This window comes from Mycteria americana, chromosome 9 (genome assembly GCF_035582795.1).
Source record: "Mycteria americana isolate JAX WOST 10 ecotype Jacksonville Zoo and Gardens chromosome 9, USCA_MyAme_1.0, whole genome shotgun sequence".
NCBI lineage: Eukaryota > Metazoa > Chordata > Aves > Ciconiiformes > Ciconiidae > Mycteria > Mycteria americana.
In genome coordinates, this window is record NC_134373.1 from 44,655,033 (window position 1) to 44,677,167 (window position 22,135).

At 37.4% G+C, this 22,135-nt stretch overlaps 1 protein-coding gene across 12 annotated transcripts in view; it reads right to left on the reverse strand.

The window, feature by feature from the left end:
* Window positions 1-2,580: 2,580 nt before the first annotated feature.
* The window catches only part of BAZ2B (bromodomain adjacent to zinc finger domain 2B), a 173,908-nt gene continuing 154,353 nt past the window's right edge, over window positions 2,581-22,135 (reverse strand). For 10 of the 12 annotated variants that reach the window (XM_075511375.1, XM_075511368.1, XM_075511373.1 and 7 more), the window contains 12 exons: window positions 22,000-22,062; window positions 20,638-20,782; window positions 14,555-15,216; window positions 13,724-13,997; window positions 13,383-13,538; window positions 12,758-12,918; window positions 11,524-11,834; window positions 11,002-11,137; window positions 9,178-9,324; window positions 6,289-6,548; window positions 5,357-5,500; window positions 2,581-4,083 (listed from right to left, as the gene is read on the reverse strand). In XM_075511375.1, the coding sequence (XP_075367490.1) occupies window positions 3,930-4,083; window positions 5,357-5,500; window positions 6,289-6,548; window positions 9,178-9,324; window positions 11,002-11,137; window positions 11,524-11,834; window positions 12,758-12,918; window positions 13,383-13,538; window positions 13,724-13,997; window positions 14,555-15,216; window positions 20,638-20,782; window positions 22,000-22,062 (2,613 nt within the window). In that variant the 3' untranslated portion in view covers window positions 2,581-3,929. The remainder of the gene's footprint in view (window positions 4,084-5,356; window positions 5,501-6,288; window positions 6,549-9,177; window positions 9,325-11,001; window positions 11,138-11,523; window positions 11,835-12,757; window positions 12,919-13,382; window positions 13,539-13,723; window positions 13,998-14,554; window positions 15,217-20,637; window positions 20,783-21,999; window positions 22,063-22,135) is intronic. The other 2 variants (XM_075511374.1, XM_075511372.1) reach the window with 1 other exon arrangement.

Genomic DNA, 22,135 nt, shown 5'->3' on the forward strand with positions numbered 1-22,135 from the left:
TTAGCAACTCATGCAAAATAAATGGCTTATCACACCACCTACATTTTTTGAGGAAAACAAAGTCACTTTCTTGGAGTCACTCTTTGCCCAGGAAACACTCCCTTTTATGTAAATGGTCTACCTTCCATGTTTGAATCTGTATGATCTTGCATTCTGTTTTATAGTGTGTGTTACCTGATTGCATGCTACTTGATTCACTGGTTGATGACTGCCCATTAATTATTCTGAATCCTAGGTGATGGCTAGTATTCAGTCTATTTTGTATGTGCTGCATTGACTTAGCAATCCGTAAGATTATACATTACTAAATAAAACACCTCATGGCTTTACAAGAACTTGCATCAATTGTCAGAGACTTCCTTACTGAAGAGGAGGGCAGACAGTTGATTGTGAATACCGCACCAATACACTTAAAGACTGTTCAATAATATTTTACAGATGGGAAACTTGAAATTACTTGCTAAATAAGACACTGTGAATCAGTAACATGCCCAGAAATTTAGGTTCTATCAGTTCTAGTAATCATGGTTAGTTTGGACAATATAACCAACAGAAATTTGTATAATAAAAGATAACACATTAATTTTTCTGAATGTACATACGAGCTATAAAAATTTCTGGTTAACTTTGACATTCTAAGCTCAAGGTAATTTGAAAAGATTTATATAATCAAATAGCATGATTGTGGTGTTCTTGATTTCAGTCTTTAGCCCTCAGTTTGCAGGCATGTTTTGGTATATCCAAGACATCTAGGAATGATACAAGTTTAATAAACAAAGTCCCCTAGGACACCTGTTCAGCATATTATACAAAATGACTGTTCCTCAGATGTCTGTGCCCATTCACAGTTAACAGAGCACCTCTACCCTTCCAATTGTCATTAGGAAACTACAGAAATCATATAAAAAGATTAAAGAAAAAGCTTCAGACCTGTTTTTAAAGATATGTATTTTGTCCCAAGACAACTACAGCTTCCGATTTTCAGCTCCTTTTATATCATCCTTTTTTTTTTTCCCAAGAGATGCCAAGAGACAAAAGAGAACCCACACTCACAACCAGAATGCTCTTCATTGAGCACCATTAACAGTACTTTAAAATAAAGAGTTTGAAAGTTTGTCAATAAATTCTCTAAACTAAGACCAGCATACTTCGTTCAGAAAGGAAGAGAGCACACTGGAGAACTTTTCCTCTTAAGAAAACAGACAGACAGAAACATCAACAGGAGAGAAAGTTAGCAAAGAAGAAAAGTTAAGCACATTTTTCTAGTGGTTAAATCCCTGCTCTTTTCTCTGGAGATATATGATGGCACGTGTATGATTCAAGTTTGCCATTCAAATATAATAATTCCTGTAAATTTAATTTTACTGAAATAGTAATGAAGACATACTGCCTGCTAGTAAGCAAAGCAATAGGTTGGTAATGTCAAGTTAAGAGAGGTGTGTCACTGTCACAGCTATAGTAGCTATTATCGCCTTAACTTTCCCAGCTGTTCAGCTGAATTAGGATACAAGCTGAAAAAAATGCAACTATGTATGTAGTGTAGCTGGTAATGTTGTTCTGACTTTACAGAAAACAAGTATTGCATCTAGTATGGCAGACAAAGCATTAACCAGTACAGAATCTGAGAAAAAACCCAATTGTTTTGCATCAAAGAAATAGTTTTGCATCAAAAGAAATAGTCCAATAATCTAAGCATAACACTCTTACAAGCCTGCTATCATATGTTCAAAACACTGATTAATCTTCACATGTCTGGAACATGCCAGCAAACCTTTTTATTGAAGTCTTCAGAAAGGTGATGAAAAGAAAAGGCGTGAAGCAGTTAGTGGTGGAGCTAATGTTAGAATGCTAGACTGCCTGACACCCAAATACGATTTTTTTTTTTTATTCTAGGTAACTCAAATTATTCTAACAGGACTTTAGAAAAGAAAAATATTATTGAACAAGATGTTCTGGGGAGGGCAACAGAAACAAAAATTTTATTAAAAACCAGGCACTGACTGTTCTTTCTCAGCAGAGACAAGAAGTATAATGGAAAGGGAGTATATAAAACAAGGCTCTAAGACTCAAACATGTCAAGCCTAATTTAAAAGCAAAAAAACACCACCTCTTCCCCCCTCCCCCCCCCCCCCCAACCCCAAAACATTACTTGGTGAGGGAGCTATAGGTATTGGGGTTCCACAACATTAATTTGTCATTCCTCTATTTTATTCAGTCAGAGCAAGGATTATGACTCATGCCCTTCTACGGACCAAAAAAGGACAAATCTGTGCATGGACAGTGGTTTTAAGAAACATTACATGTGGCATGTATTTACATTATCATGTGCATTCACACTGTAACAACAGTAAACAGGACTGGCAGAAACAGGTCAAATACGCGGCAGCCCAATGGTTAGACCTAATGTTATTTACGCTCATTCAAATAGGCAGTTGAACTGCACTCTGACTGCTTGGCAATTGCTTCTTTTTGAATTACCATTAAAAGGCCAGGAGAATTAGATGCATCATAATAAGAACTGAATGTTAAATGCAAGACTCTCAAGATATTATTAAAAAAAAATCCTGTATACACAGGATCTTAAGTATTAAAATCGCCAAGAAAATCTGGTTTGCAAAACAGTCTTTTATTGTATCCGTGCCACACATACTAGTGAAAAATAACACTCCTAAAAAAGGAAAAGAAAAAGAATGCTTTCCACAACATTTCTTTTAAATAAAACTTCAAGTACTCTTACATTAGTACAAAAAAAATTCTGATCTATCTGCCCCAACAGGCCACCACAACACACAGTAGATAAAACACAGTGGTTACAAATGTCTTTGTTATTTCTGTGGCAAGGCAAATGGAGGGAAATGTTTCTATGAAAAAAATACTGTGTGCGTAGGAAAGTGTCACAATTTTATTCCACATGGATACAAATGATTATACTTGAATTTGAGGCCGTGGTGGCTTGAAATTATATAACAAAATAGAAAAATGGAAAACTAATATCCCCTACACCCTGTTTTAAAGGCAGGCACTACCAAGATTAAGGAGACTCCACAGTGTTGGTAGAGGATAATTACTGTACAAGCCGTATAGCTATAATTACCTTAAGACTAAAATAAAATGCTACCGTCCTCCTAAGGCATAAACAATAATGTCTGCAAACAATATGTACACATCATACATATTTAAAACAAGACTTAATATAAACAATAATGAACAGTATATACATGTCTCAGTTTTTCTTCACTGTCTTGAAATACAATTTAACTACACAAGTGATGCAGCAACATATATATAAATGTACTTGTAACTCTACAGTAAAGTTTAATTTTTAGTGCTTTTACAGCACATCAGTGTAAACAGTTTTACTTGGCTTTGTTTTATATTTTAAAACATTCCTTGTTGTATTTTCAAGATTTAAAGCAATTTTCTAATTCTTCCTTTTCACAGAAAACGAAGATTCTGAATGCTGTATAATCATAAATAATTCATAAAATTAAATACATTCACTAAAAAATAAACTACAAAGTAAAAAAATGAAAAATAGATATTTATTGAAAGGGAAAAGAGAACCATTTCCCCGAGTAGAGCTCTGGTGGTTGAATATTCAGTGCGTCTTGATATATTTTAAATTGCTATTGCACTATAAACACCCCTTTCTTTGAAATTCTTTGGGTGTGCTTCCCTGTTCTACCTAAATTAGTTTGTTAAAACACACAAACCAATACCCAAGGGGCCATGGTTGCTGTAGGAGTGAAGCCTTTAGAACTAGTATCACAACTCTGTGATATTTTAAAGGAAAAAAACAGTCATTAGTTATGCATGTGCCTTGCACTTTCATGTAAATACAGTTCACATTGCTGGTCTTATCAGTCCTCATTTAATGAAAAAAAAAAAAAAAAGAAAGAAAAAAAAGACAAAAAAGAGTTCTGGTAACTTCAGCTCACTTTGAAAATCTCTGTCCATTTTTTTTCAAAATACTTCCTCATGTTGTGGCCAGCCCTGCCTATGTCAGAATCATCTTCATTAAAGGTTTCACAGTTGTCAAAAACAAGCCTGACATCTAGCGAAAATGCTTCAAGATTAGGGTACCTGAAAGAAGAAAAAGGTGAATGATTTTTGGAACATGGAGAATCAAAGGGGAAAAAACACTTCAACTACATGAGAAAGAACTACCTTAACATCAGCAGTGAATTTGCAACCAGCCACAGAATATTCAATGAATGCTCTAAATGTTAATTATACTTTTAATTTTTTAATTCTAATGTAAATATTAACAACAATATGAAGGAAATACTCTCTCATCATTGTATTTGTTATTATCCTCAAAAACTCTGTAAGGTAGAATTTCAAGCCCATACTGGAAAACAAACCTTTTTAAAATTAACTTCCCCCTTCCCTTCAATAGCTTTCTAGTGAAAGTGCTATGGCTATTTTCCATTTATTCTTGGGCTCAAGTCCTTTCAAAGTAAGCGTTGAGTACAGCTGTATTCACCTAGAAGAGGAACAACCAGGTTCAAGCAAAGGCTGCCCAGACCAATCCTGTAATATTGTCTTCGTTATTCTTTTTATTATCCTGAACATACATGGCCCAAATAGTGTTCCAATATTCATAGGAATTATTAAAAAGACAGTGAAAGTTACAAGTCTACAGATACCAATGAGCATGTGTGGAGCATTTAAATCTCAGATTCGAGGGAGAAAAAGCCTAAAGAGGCAAAACAGCCCCTTGTGTTACCCTAGGAAACTTGCTTTATGTGGGGCTGACAGACGCTGAAGAGGGTCAATCCTTACGGATGACAAAATTTTCTTTGGTGGTGGGGAGTCATTAGAGCACAGGGATGTAAAAAGGAGGGAAGGGGAACTGAGGAATATAGTGTCTTTTTCTTTTTTAAGAAGTTGTGCAGTCTGATTCTAGGACTATAAAATGATTAACCACCATTACTGGAATGTTACCTGGCTTCCCGCAACAGGGGTACCAACTCACTCCACAGCTACGTTATTTACAGGGACTCCATTAGCTTAAAGCCCACACAGTTGGTTCTTGCTTACGTGTAACACCACTAAGATGTCTCAATGAGAAAAGATGAGGGGAAAAAGTTTTTCCTGTTGATTTTGTGCATTTGACCTGGCAATTTTATTGTTTTTCAGCCAGTTCCACAGGTTCTCCCACCTGACATGCTATTTCACTTAGATATGGCAAAGACAGAAGTACACAGTTAAGAATTTTTATTTTGACTGTAAAAGTAATCAGAGGTGCCAGAGCAGGCAGATCAAAAGTTTAACTAATTTTAAAAAATGTACTGTATTTCAATGTTTAAATATTTTTAAAATGTAAAGTAAAATTTACTATAGGTTTACTTACTGTCCACTACTTAGCTTGTCTCTAATGGTGGAAAAGTCCATAGGTTTTTTAATAACTTTCTTATAACCAGGAACAAGTTTCAAGTTTACAGGAAGTAAGAAAGGCCAGGCATCTTCATGAGTTTCCAATTCTGAGAGAATCATGCTGAATAAAATAAGGTTTTAGATAAATATTTTTAAGCTGTTCATATATTCACAGAGGTTTTTCACCGTTCCCTAAATTCATCATGTACTGCCAACGTATTCACTTTATAAAAGGAAAGCCCTGTGCAAGGCTGAGAACATCATCAATAAAGACCGAAGTCTTAACGCTATTTTAAATACTCAGTTAAGTTCTCTCCAGGCAAACTATGTAAGATGCAATTCTAGTGATCACAATTCTAAAAGAAAAACATGGCCCTGCAACTTCAATACTTCGAACCTCAATGTAAACCATTTGCAAACCAGTAAAACGGGTGCTAATACTGGCTTTCTAAAACTGTGACGAGGCTAAACCATGTCACTTTTGACTGACCAGCAGTACTACAAAAGAAGACGCATTCCTATTACCATCTCCTCCTCTGTAATGCAACGCCTTTCAGACCTAGTGGATAAACATCTTTGCTATACTTGAGAAAGCTGTCAGTACCACTGCTATCAGGGTTCTTTCTTCCCATTCTTGGAAGCGCATGTAGGAGTAGATTTTACAGACCACATTCTAACATTAGGTACTTTCCTCTTGGGCTTCATTACCAAGTACAGCAGTTACTCCCAGCAAGCACACATTAAATCCTTTATATATATATATATATATATATATACACTCAAATTATTACAACCTGTATGGGATACATGCCAAAGAATAGGGTTCTTTTGCCCCAAAACACAGATAAAAAGAATCAGGTACTACTTGTTTCAACACCACTTACCCAAGTTTAGAATTTGTCACTTTACCTGCATATAGCCAGGTCCTTGGAGTCATCTCTTTTAGGTTTCTTAATAGCAGTGAAATTTTCTTGCTTTAATTGGCTTACAGAAACATTTTCATCCATTTTTCTTTTTTTAGGGTCTGTTTTTCCTCTTTTTAAGGAGGCGCTTGTAGTTGCAGAGTCTTCATCCTCTGTATCTCCTGCTAATTTCTTGCTTCTCTTTTGTTCATTACTTTTTTTCCCTTTGATTTGAAGTTTTTTTATTTTTAGAGTTTGACCACTTGCCTACAATAGAGAGAACTGAAATAAGCAATAACCAAGAAATTACAGAAACCTCTGTTATTATTGATAGACAGCAATGAAGATCAGAAAAACAGAAGCACCAAAACAATTGAAATATTTAATATCAGAGATTATTCACTTTTTGCTCTTCTCTAAAGGCAAGTAAGGCTGTAGAAATTCCTGTTACCAGTGATTTAGGTTCTCAACTTGTGACAATATAAAAGCACCTGACTTCAGATTAGTAAAACAGTACCTCCCAACAAACCAGGCTGGCATAGTTTTAGACAAATATTTGTCTGTTCCTAAAAGATTGATATAACCACAGCTGGAATAGCATATTCATTTTCAAGCAACCATATTATTTGCAAGATATGGAAAACTGGAAAAGAGTTTTTAAAGAGTCAGGGATGGGATCAACTGATTTAAAGATTAAAAGCTAGATAAGAAAGATATAGATAGCTTGGCTACAAGACAACTACAGGAGAACATAAAAGGAGTATGACAATACAAGAATGCTACAAACGAAGTGGGGAAAAAGGAACATTATTTAATACAGAACTATTTGTAGACAGTAAGATGAAACTACATTTAAGATGAAAAAAGTAAGTTGTTATGGGTACTGACAGCGGCATAGTATTTGAAGTCATTCAGATCATTAGAATAGGAACTTTGCGGAGTGTCAAGTCAAGCACATGATGCCATTGGAAAGACTCACCGACAGTCAAAGAATGAAAAGGTAGAAAACAGTTTTCATGAAGAGAGCCAGCATCAAAAGTACTAAACTCTGCCTGTGTTACTAAGACTACTTTAGATAGTTTGAACAATTTTTAACTGTAACATTTATATTTTATATTCTCCTATCAAAACACTATTTGGTTTTAAAGTTGTCTAAACCTGTATTTTTATAATGTACTTTTTCAGAGTTAAGAATATGCAGATTTTGCTACCTACTAGAAACCATTACTACGAAATTCCTTTATTTCACGAATGTCACAAATAACTTTCGTAAGCATTTGGCACTGATTGTAACTAGCATGGTGAAAAACATAGTCAGTTTGTACAAATCATGATGAATGAATGAATGCATGAATGTGGAAAAATGTATGTCGTGCACAGAATTCCTTTTGCTTAACACAGAACGCTAGAAAAGATTTGTAAATAATTGTACTCTCTTAATGCTACTCTGTATCATGACTGTGTTCTTGGTCCAAGGATAGACAAACAGTGAAGTACATCAGTTCACACAGCAATTGAAGAGGAACGTTGATTTTCAGCCATTTGGTTAAAAACACAATGTAAGGCAATGAGAACAGATCAACTCATCATCTAAGGCTTCACTCAGAATTAACATTCACAGAACATCTCAAAGTAGGTGGGACTGGCAGATGTTGATGTTTGTTTTTCTTGTTTTAGACAAAAAAAAAAATTAAAGTTGAGTTAAATTAGGATGGCATAGTTTATACCTAGTCGTCAACAAACTGTTTCAATGTTTTGCAGAATTTTGAATCAATATTCAGCATGTTTTAAAGTTCTGCTGGAATTTCACCCTAAATTTCTGGCACCTTTATATCTCCAGCTTTCAGCCAAATTTGGGACAGAAAAAAAAACCTAAGAAAAAACCACATTTTTCTGTTATTCTAAACCCTAAAGTAGTTATTGGGGGGGGGGACACACACACGCACACATCAAGAGAAGTGATGGGATCAGTTATAGCATGATATGGTAGTTTCTATCTTTATAACAAAGTAAGCTGTAATATAACCATGACAATGACAGATAAAGTTACAGCATGAGTTAACCCTTTATAAACTACTACACAATCTCAACAGTAATCTGTTTTTATTACTTCTGTTGCACATAATGGTTTAAAAACAATTTGTCTTCCTTATTACTTTGTGAAAGATGCACAGAAAAAAGGATCCCATTGACAACACCAGAGAAAATACAAAATTGAGTATTTACTGTAAAGGTACTTCTTCAGTTACAGTATTCACAGGTAACAGTAGAAAACATAGCTAACAAGTTTAGCAAAAAATGCATTTAATTTTAGGACTAACTAGGGATGGGAAAATTGTGGAGTTTTAAACAATACTAACTGCTAGTTCAGCCATTTGAATAGAACTATCCTAAAGTTCCATTTAGACTATTTTTCTTGGGAGGGGAAAAAAAACAAGCCTCACACAGGAAACATACATAGCCTCTCAAATGTACTGTGTATCAAAAAAGGAAAAACTAAAGCATGTTGTACAGAAATGACGAAAAATATTTACTAAGTATTTTCTCTGATTTTTCTTTTTAAACAGAATGTAAGACATTGGTCTGTCAACACTTAACAATGAAGCTCGAAAGACAAATACTGAAAAAATTCTAGAAGAGGAATAAAAAACTATGGTACTGAATCACCAAGAAAATTCTGTACCTACTTACATTTAAAAAATAGTTTAAAACAAATAAAACTGTAGCCTTTAGTACCACTAAAATCCAAGTTAAATAAAACTATTAATCTCATTAATGGCAGTCCAACCTAAAACATACAGACCATTATTTTCATTAGAACACACCGGTAGACCTGTAATTCTACCATCTATAAAAAGGTCACTATAAGTCACTTCACCTTTATGTTTAGTATTACCTTTGCTATGCAGGCAGGACAAAACCAGTCACCATCCGGTATGGTAGTGATCTTGGGTCTGTGGCAGTACGTATGACAGCCTTTATCACAACCGTCACAAAGGAGCAGCAGTTCCTCATTATCTCCCTTTCGACAAATTTGGCAGTACTATAATACATGAAAAATGGCTTTAATTCAATTTTTAAAATTTGAAACACAGAAATGGTACCTAAATTACCCTTCCCCTCCAAACACACAAATTCATTCTCAAAATTATTTTCCTTCTATTTTACCACAATCAGAGTCTACTAATGATCACATTTGTAAAAGAATATATGCAGTATGTCAAGAACTAATCTAAAGGCTACATTTGGGAACACATTTGAAAAGCAATTCATTATAAGATAGGTGTCCTACAGCACACAAAACTATGAATACTTGTTATATTTCATTAATGTCCATGAGAAGTCAAGGTATCTTATACCCATCAAAATCACTTGGCCCACGCATACTGTCTCAGGACTCTTCTCTTCATTGATGCCCATACTGCATATATAAGTTGCTATTTCATAAAAATAATTTATATTTACGATAGTATTTTAAAATACTAATCAGTACGGATCTAAAGGCCACAATGAACAAATTCAGTAAGGCAAAACAAATGATCCTAGCACTTCCTAAAATTCACACTAACTTAAAAATATCTAATGTATTGTCAATTTTCTTACACATATTGTGTGATTTTGATACTCTTCTATATCTGGACTTCTTTTTCAGGAACTTAAAGATCTCCACATGTTTTCACCAAATACTTACATTTACTGCGTAATTAAATGCATAGAACATTTCAATCAAATTGAGAATGACACTATACTTTTTTCTGGATAATAAATTACTACACCTTCAAACATTCAAATGCCTTTTCAGGTGCTCCTACTAAATTCATAAACTTTTTGCTCTAAAGATACAGCTTTAACCTTACAGCTATATAAACTCAAAAGGTACAGCCTTACACTATAGCTTTTAAGTCATCCTTTAATTGTCCAGATGTAATTAGAATCTGTATAGGACTGGCAGTAAATAAAAAATTAGGGAAAAGACCACTAATGGAAGAATCACTTTTGCCACCCACTACATAGCACTGCCCATACTTAATCACATCATAATCACTACTGTAGTCAATTTTTGTTTTGTAGTAAAAGTTTTGTTTTCAGAAATTTGAGGTTCAAAGGTCCATGCAAATTTTGACACATGCATTTTGCATGCCTTCTTTGTATATGCAGTTAACACAGATCTACTTGTTATGTGTAGAAGGAAACGGGTATTTCAGCCTCTTTGCTCACACCCTTGCCCAATTTGTTATGTTCAATTGTGAGAAGCGTGCATGCAAAGAAGCCACACATTTGGAGCATCTCAACTTTCTGAAAAATGAAGTCCTTAACTGGGATATGTGATGTTGAACCTCCATAAAGCTTATGTCACGGATGAGATCAGAAATATTCCATCAGATAGAGTATCTTCCATCAGATGGAGCCAGAAATGACTCTTTTTTACCGAAATGTTAACAACAAAGAGTAACGACCATCTTAAATAAAGCAACCAGTTACAGGGTTTTATCTTAGAAAGTTCAGGATGCTGAATTTGGCAAGAAAGGGTCAATCTTTTCCATTAGGCTTATATTTATCTGTGCACAACATACAGTTTAACTGTATTAAGTTTTACACGCAGTAATAAGAAATGCGTTATTAACCATGGTATCTTAAAATGCCTAAAGTGGGAAAATAAGATATAGCAAAAATAGTTTAGTTACAGTATTATTTTTTTTTTAAAATTAAAAACACTTACAACTTTCATAATAGATTTTTCCCATGCTATTGATTTCTGTAACTGCTGAATGCACAGAGCTACCTGTGCAGCACTGCGCGCTTCTGACAATGCCCTTCTCCATACCCTTAGCCCTGGAGCAATATCCTCTTCAGTTCTGCATTGAAATACAGAGAAATTAAGTAGGTCACATCCGTGTTTGCTTATGTGTAAACGTGGAACAATCATTATCACATTGAAAGCCAAGCAATGACAAAACGTACACAGCCAATAAGTATAAGGTTTAAGCAACTAAATTTCATGTAGTGCACAGACTGTGGCTACGTGCCTCAAAGCTTAGTCACAACCAGTTAAATGTAAGATAACTTTGCAAGATTATCAACAAACGTAACAAAAAATATCTTTACAAAGCACCATGCAGAATAACATGATCCATTCGGATCACAGACATACAAGAAAGTACATAGATAACAGGCAATAAGAAAATAGGCTCCAATTAGCAAAGAAGCACAATAATTTTTCAAGTTAATCTCAATAACCTACCCGTCACCATCACCACTAATGGATGGTGCAGGAGCAGGGACAGTAACTGTGCCCACATTATCCAGTTTGATCTGAATGGTGGTACTTAAGGGGCTCTTCAGATACCTTCGCTCTATGTTCCGCTCCAAGTCAGCAAGTCTGGTTACAGCTATATCTAGAGGGTTGTCACTCTTCCGCTCTAGAGAGCTGGTATTGCCTTCTCCGCCTCCAGCACAATCTCCATCGTGCTTCTTGTGCAATCTAGTAATTGACTTATGTTCACGATATACCAAGTCGTCTCTCTCTGATGCAGGTTCAGGACACAGCCAACCCTATGTTAATAGAAAGGTTTGTGCATTTATTGGTTGCTGTTAACTTAGTATGTAAACAGAGGAACTGTTTTATGGAATCAAACTAAGTAACTGAAGCGCTGTTTCCAGTAGATCTTGGTTACTTGTAATCCATCTGTAGAGACAGTTTCCAAAATACCCAGAGAACCAAAATAATTAATCAAAAAAAATACAAGCATTACCAGACTTTCTGAAGGGACCTTTCTGCAACAGTCTGCATTCTTATCTCCTTTTGAAGTATCCTGTTCTATTGGTCGAAACATCAAAACAGGCCTATCTGTCCAACAGGCTCAGGAGACAGTATCAGCTGGTCACACAGAAATAACATCCACCCCTAGAACAAACTAGATCCCAAATACTACATCTGTACTATAACCAAACATGTGCAATTTGATATCCTTACACCCGCCTTGGAAAAATTCCAAATTGTAATGACAGCCAGTGAATTCTTAACTCTTTCACACTCACAACCATCACATGTTCTCCATGACACTACAATACTCAAGCAAAGTATTATGACTGACTTGTAGGCTTTTCTGAAAGCATTAACAGCAACCATCACCCAAACTAGGCAGAACTGTGGCAAAACCCACTACAATTAAGCAGTCTATATGCAATAAAATCTTTGCATTCATAGAAGGTTAACAAAACGTGCAGGGAACTGCACACTGTACAAGAACACTCTCCAGGAGCTACCATTCTGAGCATCTTCAGCTGAAGATTTAATTGCAATAAAATGTTTCAAACACAAATATCCATGATACTGCTGCAGTGGATTTGTTTTACTTGCAGACAATTAGAGATGGAATAAGAAGGCACTTACCAACAGCAAAAGGACTGCTACTATCTACTTTAAATTCTTACCACTTATTTTAAAGAGACATTTTACTAAGAATTAGTTTTACCTTAACTTGTAAACTAGCTGATGCAACTCTCCTCTCTAGATCTTCCACCTGCTGAAGAATAGCAAGATCCATCTCCATTGCTTGTTCTTCTACTGACCAGTTTTCCACAACATCTTGAGTTACCTGGTTATCTTCATTTTCATTGATATCAATAATTGCAACTGTATTTGAGAATCACATTTTTATTATTTTAATCAGTATTATAACTTCTCTGAGTAAAGTCAAGCTGATTTACCTGTCACTCCAGTCAAATGTTGAAGAACTGTTGTAAAAGCGTACTACTCTTAAGATAGCCAACATGGACAAAAAATTCTGTAGGTTTTCAAACTTGCAATTTAAAGGCAAGAAGGGGAAGGAGAAGCTGAGCTAGAGCGTTACAGAGATGGAAAGAGCTTAAAAAGGTTACCAACACTTATGCCAGTAGAGCAATTTATATTAAATGGGATTTCTCCAATCCTGTAACTTTCCAGAACAAGGCTGGTGAAAAGGCAGCTACAGACAATGAGACCTTTACCTTTTTTCTCCAGCCGCTACTCTATCCCTGTATCTAAACACATCTCAAAGAGCTCTATGCCAGTCATCTTATGCCCCAACACCATGCGTAACATAAATATCAACTACATACCATCCTTATTTTTGATGCAGGCCAGAGTGATATAATCCATATGTTTCTGTATTTGCTTTTGTAAGGCCTTTTCTCTTATTCCCCTGAGATGCAGCACTTTAAGCAAAGATTTTAGGTCCTCTGGATCAGTAATCCTCCACCACCCATACTGCATTTCTAAATCAAGACAAACATATAAACACTTTGCAGTCATTTTTTATGTGATCACACACAATCAGATTAGAGAAATCATCTAGCCTAATTCCACAGGCAAATTATAAAAAAAGATAAATTGTAACATTGTCGTGGCACTGTAGAAATTATCCTTCACATATTCCATCTTACTGTTGTATTATACTTACCTTCTGGTATGGGTTTTGGGTTAGGATGATCTACTGGCTTGGCTACTTCAACTGCTGTAGAAGGGGCAGAAGCTATTTTTTCAGTCTGTAGTGCTGGTGATTCACTTTTACTTGCAGGAACACTAGATGCCAAGAATGAGTTACCATTCATTTCTGATAATCCCAACCCTGATCCAAGAGCAGGTAAAGGAGATGAAAATGGAACATTCGAAGTAAGAACTCCTGTAGGCCAGCCACAAAACTGAAGTCCCATTATAGGTAGTCCACTCTTCATCTGCCACACAGAATATATTGTTAACACAATCACAACTACCATTATTAGTTATTACCAAGAAACCTGAATTATGATTAGGATGCTATTTGTCAAACAACAGTCAAAACAAAGAAGGCCGTTAGCCAGTACTTTGATTAGTTTAAGAGAAACTAACGCGTAATACTCCTTATTAGGGCCCTGTTAATGCTTAAAAAAATAATAGCTTTTTAAAGGGAGGGTGTTGTGTGTCACATTTCTGAAAACTAGTTTTTATTGATTTATTTGCTTTTCACTTAATACCAGTGGCCAACTTCCTAAAAGCCAAATTAAATTACTGAAATACACGTACAAAATACCATACATTGGCTTACCTAATTTTACTTATCTTAATCTTTTTTATCAAAAAACTTCTAGTATTATAAACCATCTGTAACATGGAATTAGTTATTAACATTTAGAAACAGAAAAAAAATAAAGAAGATATAATGATAGCATGTCTGTGAAACAATTTGTCTAAACAGAAATTCTGCCCAAATAAGCACAGCAAATTCAGACTATTCAAAAACTCATTTATTTACCTGCAGTGGTGACAATGCAAAAGGACTTAATCCCATTGGACTCTGTGCAGAGGTTGAGCCCAGAAGAGGTGATGGAACAGGTGAAGGTGACTTTGATGGTGGATGTGATTGAGGAGTAAGTGAAGTTGTAGTAGCTGGTGTATCTATATGGGTAACTGACATGTCATCACAGGGTATTCTCGGTAAAAGGCTGAACCACTGTCTGCTCTTTTCAGTAAGAGTCTTTAACAACTGATCGTTTGGAATTAGTGGAGAATTGTAAAACTTTCCTGTCCCACTTGCATTAGGACTGAAAAGATTAGAATCAGACTTCTCGATGGTGCTTTGTGATACAGTGGGCTGAAGACTGCAGAGAGAGTTTTTTGAGTTATTTGGATAAGATAACGTGCAGCCATTTGCTGCGCTGCCATTAGGTTTTGGGGACATAATGTCAGATTCAGGCGGCATTTTTGCAACCTCTAACAGTTTGCTTAGTTTTGAAAATGACCCAGGCTTTTGTAAAAACAAATTAGTGTTGTCCTTTTCTTTCAGATCTTCCTTTTGCTCACAGTGAGTTGTATTTAAACAGTGTAATTTTTCTTCTGTCTCAAATGCTTCTTCTTTGATATGCATGCTTTCTACCTTTTTTAACTTCTCTTTTTCTTTTGCCATTTCTTCTAGGCCTAAAAATGTACAAGAAACACAGATGAAATATAATAGACCAACTCATTTCGACCATTTTTATCATCATCATTGTTAAATAAAAAATTACTTCATTTTTGGCTCAACACATGCTAGATGGCAATGTCTGGTTTGGTTTTTTTTTCTTTTTTCTTTTTTTTTAAAAGTGAAATCACTTCTCACTTCAAAGAACACTTTGCAGAAGGAAACAAGGTTCAAGGCACACACAGATTTAAACCCTGCTGAACACCTGGAGGAAAAATAACCTCAATGTAGTTAACATAGCTATAGTATTCTCCCATAAGATGCATATATGTCTGAAGCAGTTTGCCAAGTGCAAAGTCTTTGAAAGGGACAAATTTTTGGCAGCTTTCTTTTTGCAAGACTCTCCATGCTTTATCAAAAAACTCCTCTGTTTATATCAAGAGGGTACAATGTTTATAGCCTTAGAGCTTATTTTTGCAAAAGACCATTTCATTAAACTCACAGCCAACTACGAAAAGGAGGACCAAAATTCCTGTTGTGAAATCAAATATTCCGCAAATATTGAAACACAAAATTAAATATTTTACCTCTTTCAATAAAAGTCATTAACAACTTTGACTGTGAAACAATGTCAACATTCTTGAAAGTTTAAAACTCTTTCAAGAGCCACCCGACATGACAACTGGGACTCTACACACAGATAAGCAGACAGATGCGATCAGACAGCATAATGTCTAAGCAACTTAAAGTACAACAAGCAGACGTTGATTGCAAAAGCCAGTTTCTTCAAACATATGAGGTGTGAAAGATCTATCTTATGAAAAGGAAAAACAATTTTCTGTCATCTTTGCTCTCCTAGTCTTTCTTAACCATTTCTCTTCGACCCTTATATTGACGTATCAACTTAGACTAAAAGTCTTAACAAGTGTAAAATGGGATAGAAAAATGTCAGGAAAAGGGGAAGGAGGTAGAAAATCCAACATTTCAACTTCTTAAATTATTTTTGTCAGATACTGCAATTGCAAATAAACAAAGGTCCTGCTTATGGCTTATGGCCAGAACATCCACAAAAGTTTACTTGCTCGTTCTGGAAAAATCATAATTTCTACAAAGCTAATTCATTAAAGAAAAGAATATCCCCTCCCATTAAAACTTCAAAATGTGTCCATGGTTATGGTGTCTGTCAAGACATAAACTATTTGAGTATCAGCATAAGAACCAAAATGACTACATGAAGAGGGAAGAAGAAGTATTTTTTAAATGGACAGATCATTCAACAGTTCATGTCTCACATTTCCAATGTTTAGATAAAGGAATTAGGAGTGGATAAACTGTAGAATTTATTGAAACAGGGCACACTAAGAGCTGAGGGAAAGAGGGAGTAGTTGAGAACTTAACATGATGTCCATTTTGCTATTCAGGGAGATTAAACTTCCATTAAGACAAAAAATATTAAAAAAAAATGGGTCTGCCCTACAGTTCTTGGCTAACGCTTTTGTGTGGTTTTTTGTTTGTTTTTACTACCTCAAGACAGGTAGGTGTATTCCAATTATTTTCTTTGTGTACAGTTTCCGAAGCATTTGGGCATTCATTTGGTTAAAATATAATAAATAAAATACAGTGAACAAAAGGAATGCAAGCAGTACCGCATATGACAGTTTACCTTCTGTAACCAGCTACACTCATGTGCAAAACAGTTCCTAACACACAGCATAAAATAATGCAGAACAGGCGACACAGAAAAATTATTTTTTCACAGAATCACAGAATCGTATAGGTTGGAAAAGACCTTTAAGATCATCGAGTCCAACCATAAACCTAACACTACCAAGACCACCACTACACCATGTCTCTAAGCACCTCATCCAAACGTCCTTTAAATACCTCCAGGGATGGCGACTCAACCACTTCCCTGGGCAGCCTGTTCCAATGCTTGATAACCCTTTCAGTGAAGAAAAATTTCCTAATATCCAGTCTAAACCTCCCCTGGCTCAACTTGAGGCCATTTCCTCTTGTCCTATCACTTGTTACCTGGGAGAAGAGACCGACCCCCACCTCGCTACAACCTCCTTTCAGGTAGTTGTAGAGAGCAATAAGGTCTCCCCTCAAGCCTCCACTTCTCCAGGCTGAACAACCCCAGGTCCCTCAGCCGCTCCTCATAAGACTTCTGCTCCAGACCCTTCACCAGCTTTGTTGCCCTTCTCTGCACACGCTCCAGCACCTCAATGTCCCTCTTGTAGTGGGGGGCCCAAAACTGAACACAGTATTCCAGGCGCAGCCTCACCAGTGCCGAGCACAGGGGCACGATCACTTCCCTAGTCCTGCTGGCCACGCTATTTTTGATACAAGCCAGGATGCCATTGGCTTTCTTGGCCGCCTGGGCACACTGCTGGCTCATATTCAGGCGGCTGTTGACCAACACCCCCAGGTCCTTCTCTGCCAGGCAGCTTTCCAGCCACTCTTCCCCAAGCCTGTAGTGTTGCATGGGGTTGCTGTGGCCCAAGTGCAGGACCTTGCACTTGGCCTTGTTAAACCTCATACAATTGACCTCGGCCCATCGATCCAGCCTGTCTAGGTCCCTCTGCAGAGCCTTCCTCCCCTCCAGCAGATTAACACTCCCACACAACTTGGTGTCATCTGCAAACTTACTGAGAGTGCACTCGATCCCTTTGTCCAGATCATTGATAAAGATGTTAAACAGAACTGGCCCCAACACAGAGCCCTGGGGAACACTGCTTGTGACCGGCCGCCAACTGGAGTAAACTCCATTCACCACCACTCTTTGGGCCCGGCCGTCCAGCCAGTTCTCTACCCAGTGAAGAGTACGCCCGTCCAAGCCATGAGCAGCCAGTTTCTCCAGGAGAATGCTGTGGGAAACCGTGTCAAAGGCTTTACTGAAGTCTAGATAGACAACATCCACAGCCTTTCCCTCATCCACTAGGCGGGTCACCTTGTCATAGAAGGAGATCAGGTTGGTCAAGCAGGACCTGCCTTTCCTGAACCCATGCTGGCTGGGCGTGATCCCTTGGTTATTCTCTACATGCCGTGTGATAGCACTCAGGATGATCTGCTCCATCAGCTTCCCCGGCACCGAGGTCAGGCTGACAGGCCTGTAGTTCCCCGGGTCCTCCTTCCGGCCCTTCTTGAAGATGGGCGTCACATTAGCTGATCTCCAGTCAGCAGGGACCTCCCCAGTTAGCCAGGACTGCTGGTAAATGATGGAAAGGGGCTTGGTGAGCTCTTCTGCCAGCTCCTTCAGTACTCTCGGGTGGATGTCCATCAGGCCCCATAGACTTGTGAGTGTCTAAGTGGTGCAGCAGGTCACTCACCATTTCCCCCTGGATTATGGGTGCTCCAGTCTGGTCCCCATCCCTATCTTCCAACTCCAGGGGCTGGGTACCCAGAGAACAGTCGGCCCTGCTATTAAAGACTGAGGCAAAGAAGGCATTAAGTACCTCAGCCTTTTCCTCATCCTTGGTCACTGTGTTCCCTCCCCCGTCTACTAGGGGCTGGAGATTCTCCTTATCTCTCCTTTTGCTGCTAATGTATTTGAAGAAGTGTTTTTTGTTGTCTTTTACAGCAGCAGCCAGACTGAGCTCTAGCTCAGCTTTGGCCCTTCTAATTTTCTCCCTGCACAGCCTTGCTACACCTTTGTAGTCCTCCTGAGCTGCCCGCCCCTTCTTCCAGAGGTCGTAGACTCTCCTCTTTTTCCTGAGTTCGAGCCAGAGCTCTCTGTCAGCCAGGTCGGTCTTCTTCCCTGCTGGCTCGTCTTCCGGCACCTGGGGACAGCCCGCTCTTGTGCCTTTAGGACTTCCTCCTTAAAGAATGTCCAGCCTTCCTGGACTCCTTTGCCCATTAGGGCTGCCTCCCAGGGGACTCTCTCGACCAGTCTCCTAAACAGGCCGATGTCCGCCCTCCGGAAGTCTAAGGTGGCAGTTTTGCTGACCCCCCTCGCCGCTTCTCCACGTATCAAAAACTCTATCATTTCGTGATCGCTCTGCCCAAGACAGCCTCCAACCATCACATGGCTCACAAGTCCTTCTCTGTTGGTGAACAAGAGGTCCAGCGGGGCACCTTCCCTCGTTGGCTTGCTCACCAGCTGTGTCAGGAAGTTATCTGCCACACGCTCCAGGAACCTCCTAGACTGTTTCCTCTCTGCTGTATTGTATTTCCAGCAGACATCTGGCAGGTTGAAGTCCCCCACAAGAACAAGGGCTAGCGATCGTGAGGCTTCACCCAGCTGCTTATAGAATAGTTCATCTGTCTCCTCATCCTGGTTGGGTGGTCTGTAACAGACTCCCACCACAATATCTGCCTTGTTGGCCTTCCCCCTGATTCTTACCCATAGACACTCCACCCTATCATCACCGTCATTAAGCTCTAAACTATCCAGACACTTCCTGACATATAGGGCTACCCCACCACCTCTCCTATCCCTCCTGAAGAGTTTATAGCCATCCATTTTTATGCTACCCATTTTAGAAAGATAACTTTAAGATCAAGATTAGATTTAGGAAAAGTTCTATGGCTTCTTTTTGGGGCCAAAACAGCGCTCAGATTTCATAACATGCTGTAATGTTAGTTATTTTAATTAAATAGCTCTCTAGAATGATGCAATTCTCATGAGATCATGCAGTTCTGATGTGTATCAGAGATTTGTTGGGGGGGGGGGAATTGTGAAAGTAAAGGGGTTTTGCTTCATCTGTATCAGAATTAGAAAGGATTTTTCTGTGACCGAAACGGAGGCTTATGTTTAAAACTTCTAATATCCACAAAAAGGTCAGATTAAGACATATTTTCTGCATCTATCCGATTTAAAGTGTGTGAAAAATTCAATCACAGTTAGTATACAACTGTCACAACCACAAAATTACATTTTAATTTTAGCAAAAATAACTTCAGCATTTGCTGGACTAGAAGAAAGATCAGTTAATAAAATACAGACTAAGTCGTATTGTTGATTAGAAAACACATTACTTCGCTGTGTGAAAATAATTTTCATATTTTTGCAGACATATATCAAATATTCAAGCACAGAATAGTTTGTGTATTAGCACAAAATATAACAACTGAAGATGAAAAGAATTTTTTTTTGCATTCTATGGTCATCCTAGTTTTCATATGCAGAGTTCACTGCCATAGGGAAATGTGAAATAGGTCAGAAAGAGCCAAAAAATATCGCATGTAGATAAATACAAATAAACATAACATATAGAACTATAACAACTGAAAACTGCCAAAGCATTAATCCTCATTTTTAAAGATATTAACTGATATTTCATAATTAGAAAGAGGGTATCAGAGAGCACCACATGAATACAGAGGTCTACTGACGGTAGCCTGTTTAGGCTCTGGTTGAAGATGAAGCCTTGCTGCACAAAATTATAGCCTACAGAGATGGGCAGTATGTCTTGGCATTACTCCTTTATGTTTCTTACCTTCACCACTTTCCATGCCTTCTACAAAAATACCACCACATTGGGGCAGAATCCAGTATCGACGCCTGTAACGATCTTGACCAAACATCATTGAACGCAAACAGTGCGAAGCTTCAAATAACTTCTTTCTGTACTGGCTCTGTTGCTGTTTTAAAAAAGGGAGAGCATTGTAATTCAACAGGGGAAAAGAATTCATTACAACAGAAAACATCTCCTGGCTGCCAGACTGAACAAAAGTTCAAGGGTCACATGAGGAGGCTCTCTTAGAGATTCTGTGTGTGTGTTATGTGACATTCTACTCACAATTGCTGCCTTGACGATTTCACTTACAGATTTTTCCCTTTAAAAACATCAATTCAAGCACTTCCTGGTTCAGCTTAAGTTTTATCAGTCTTCCTTTAAAAACACATTTTGCGATGGTAGGTCCTGTCTTTTTAACACTGACTCTCAGAGAACAATAGGATCAAAGATTTCATTGCACAAGAACAGCTGAAATCCTATCAATTATGCAATAACAGCAAATGGTAAACAGAGCACTGAAGACAGGTGATACTGCAGTTCCTGATGGGAAACTAATGAGATATTTTAACTGGTTCATAAAAGAATGAGAACAACAATGTCCAAAAATAAATTCTGTATTCAAACACAAACAGTCCTCTGAGGGGGGCCAACAAGAATTTCAGTTTATTTATTCAATTCTTGCTCTGCTAAATTGACACTGCTGGAAGTCAGGTGTAATTCTGGACTGCTAATTTATTGCAATTTGGAACATGAGAGAAACCAAGAGACAAAGTCTTAAACGACAAATTTTCTAATACGAAGAATAAAAACACGGCCCATAAGTACCCCTATTTACAGCATTCTATCTTTCTCATTTACATTTCTCTTCCTATTCCATTGTTTCTTCTTTCAAAACCTGAAGCAAAGACAGCTCTCTATTGGCTGGGAACACAGCTGCAGAAATTAGCCAACTGTAGGAGGGAATGAGAACTGCAATCATTTGTATAATGGGAAAGTCATTGCTTCTCGTACACAAAATTTATCATCACTTTCGAAGATCAACAAACAGAAGTATATCAATTGGGTCTGGATAAAAATTATATTACTTTTTATTCTGAGATGTGCAAATGTATTACCAACAGCTTTCTAACTGTCTTTTGAGTCATGTCCACTTAGTGCTGCTAGACTAAACTCACAATTCAGGCATCATGAACATTAGCATCATTCATATTTTCATGAAAAAAAAGCTGATCTTTATTTCAATTTATATTAAGTTGGAGCATTGAAAATGATGGTTAACATTCTTACTCATGACATGCAGAGATCAAATTTGTAGCATAACAAAGACAAATGACTTCTCACCTTTGTCAGTTTTTCAATCTGCTTCTCTAGTTCTTCAACACTTGCTATCTGGTCCCCATCATCCTATAATCACCAAATATACTGTCACGCCAAATTTATTTCAGGATAAAACCATACTACCATGTCTTACTAATAT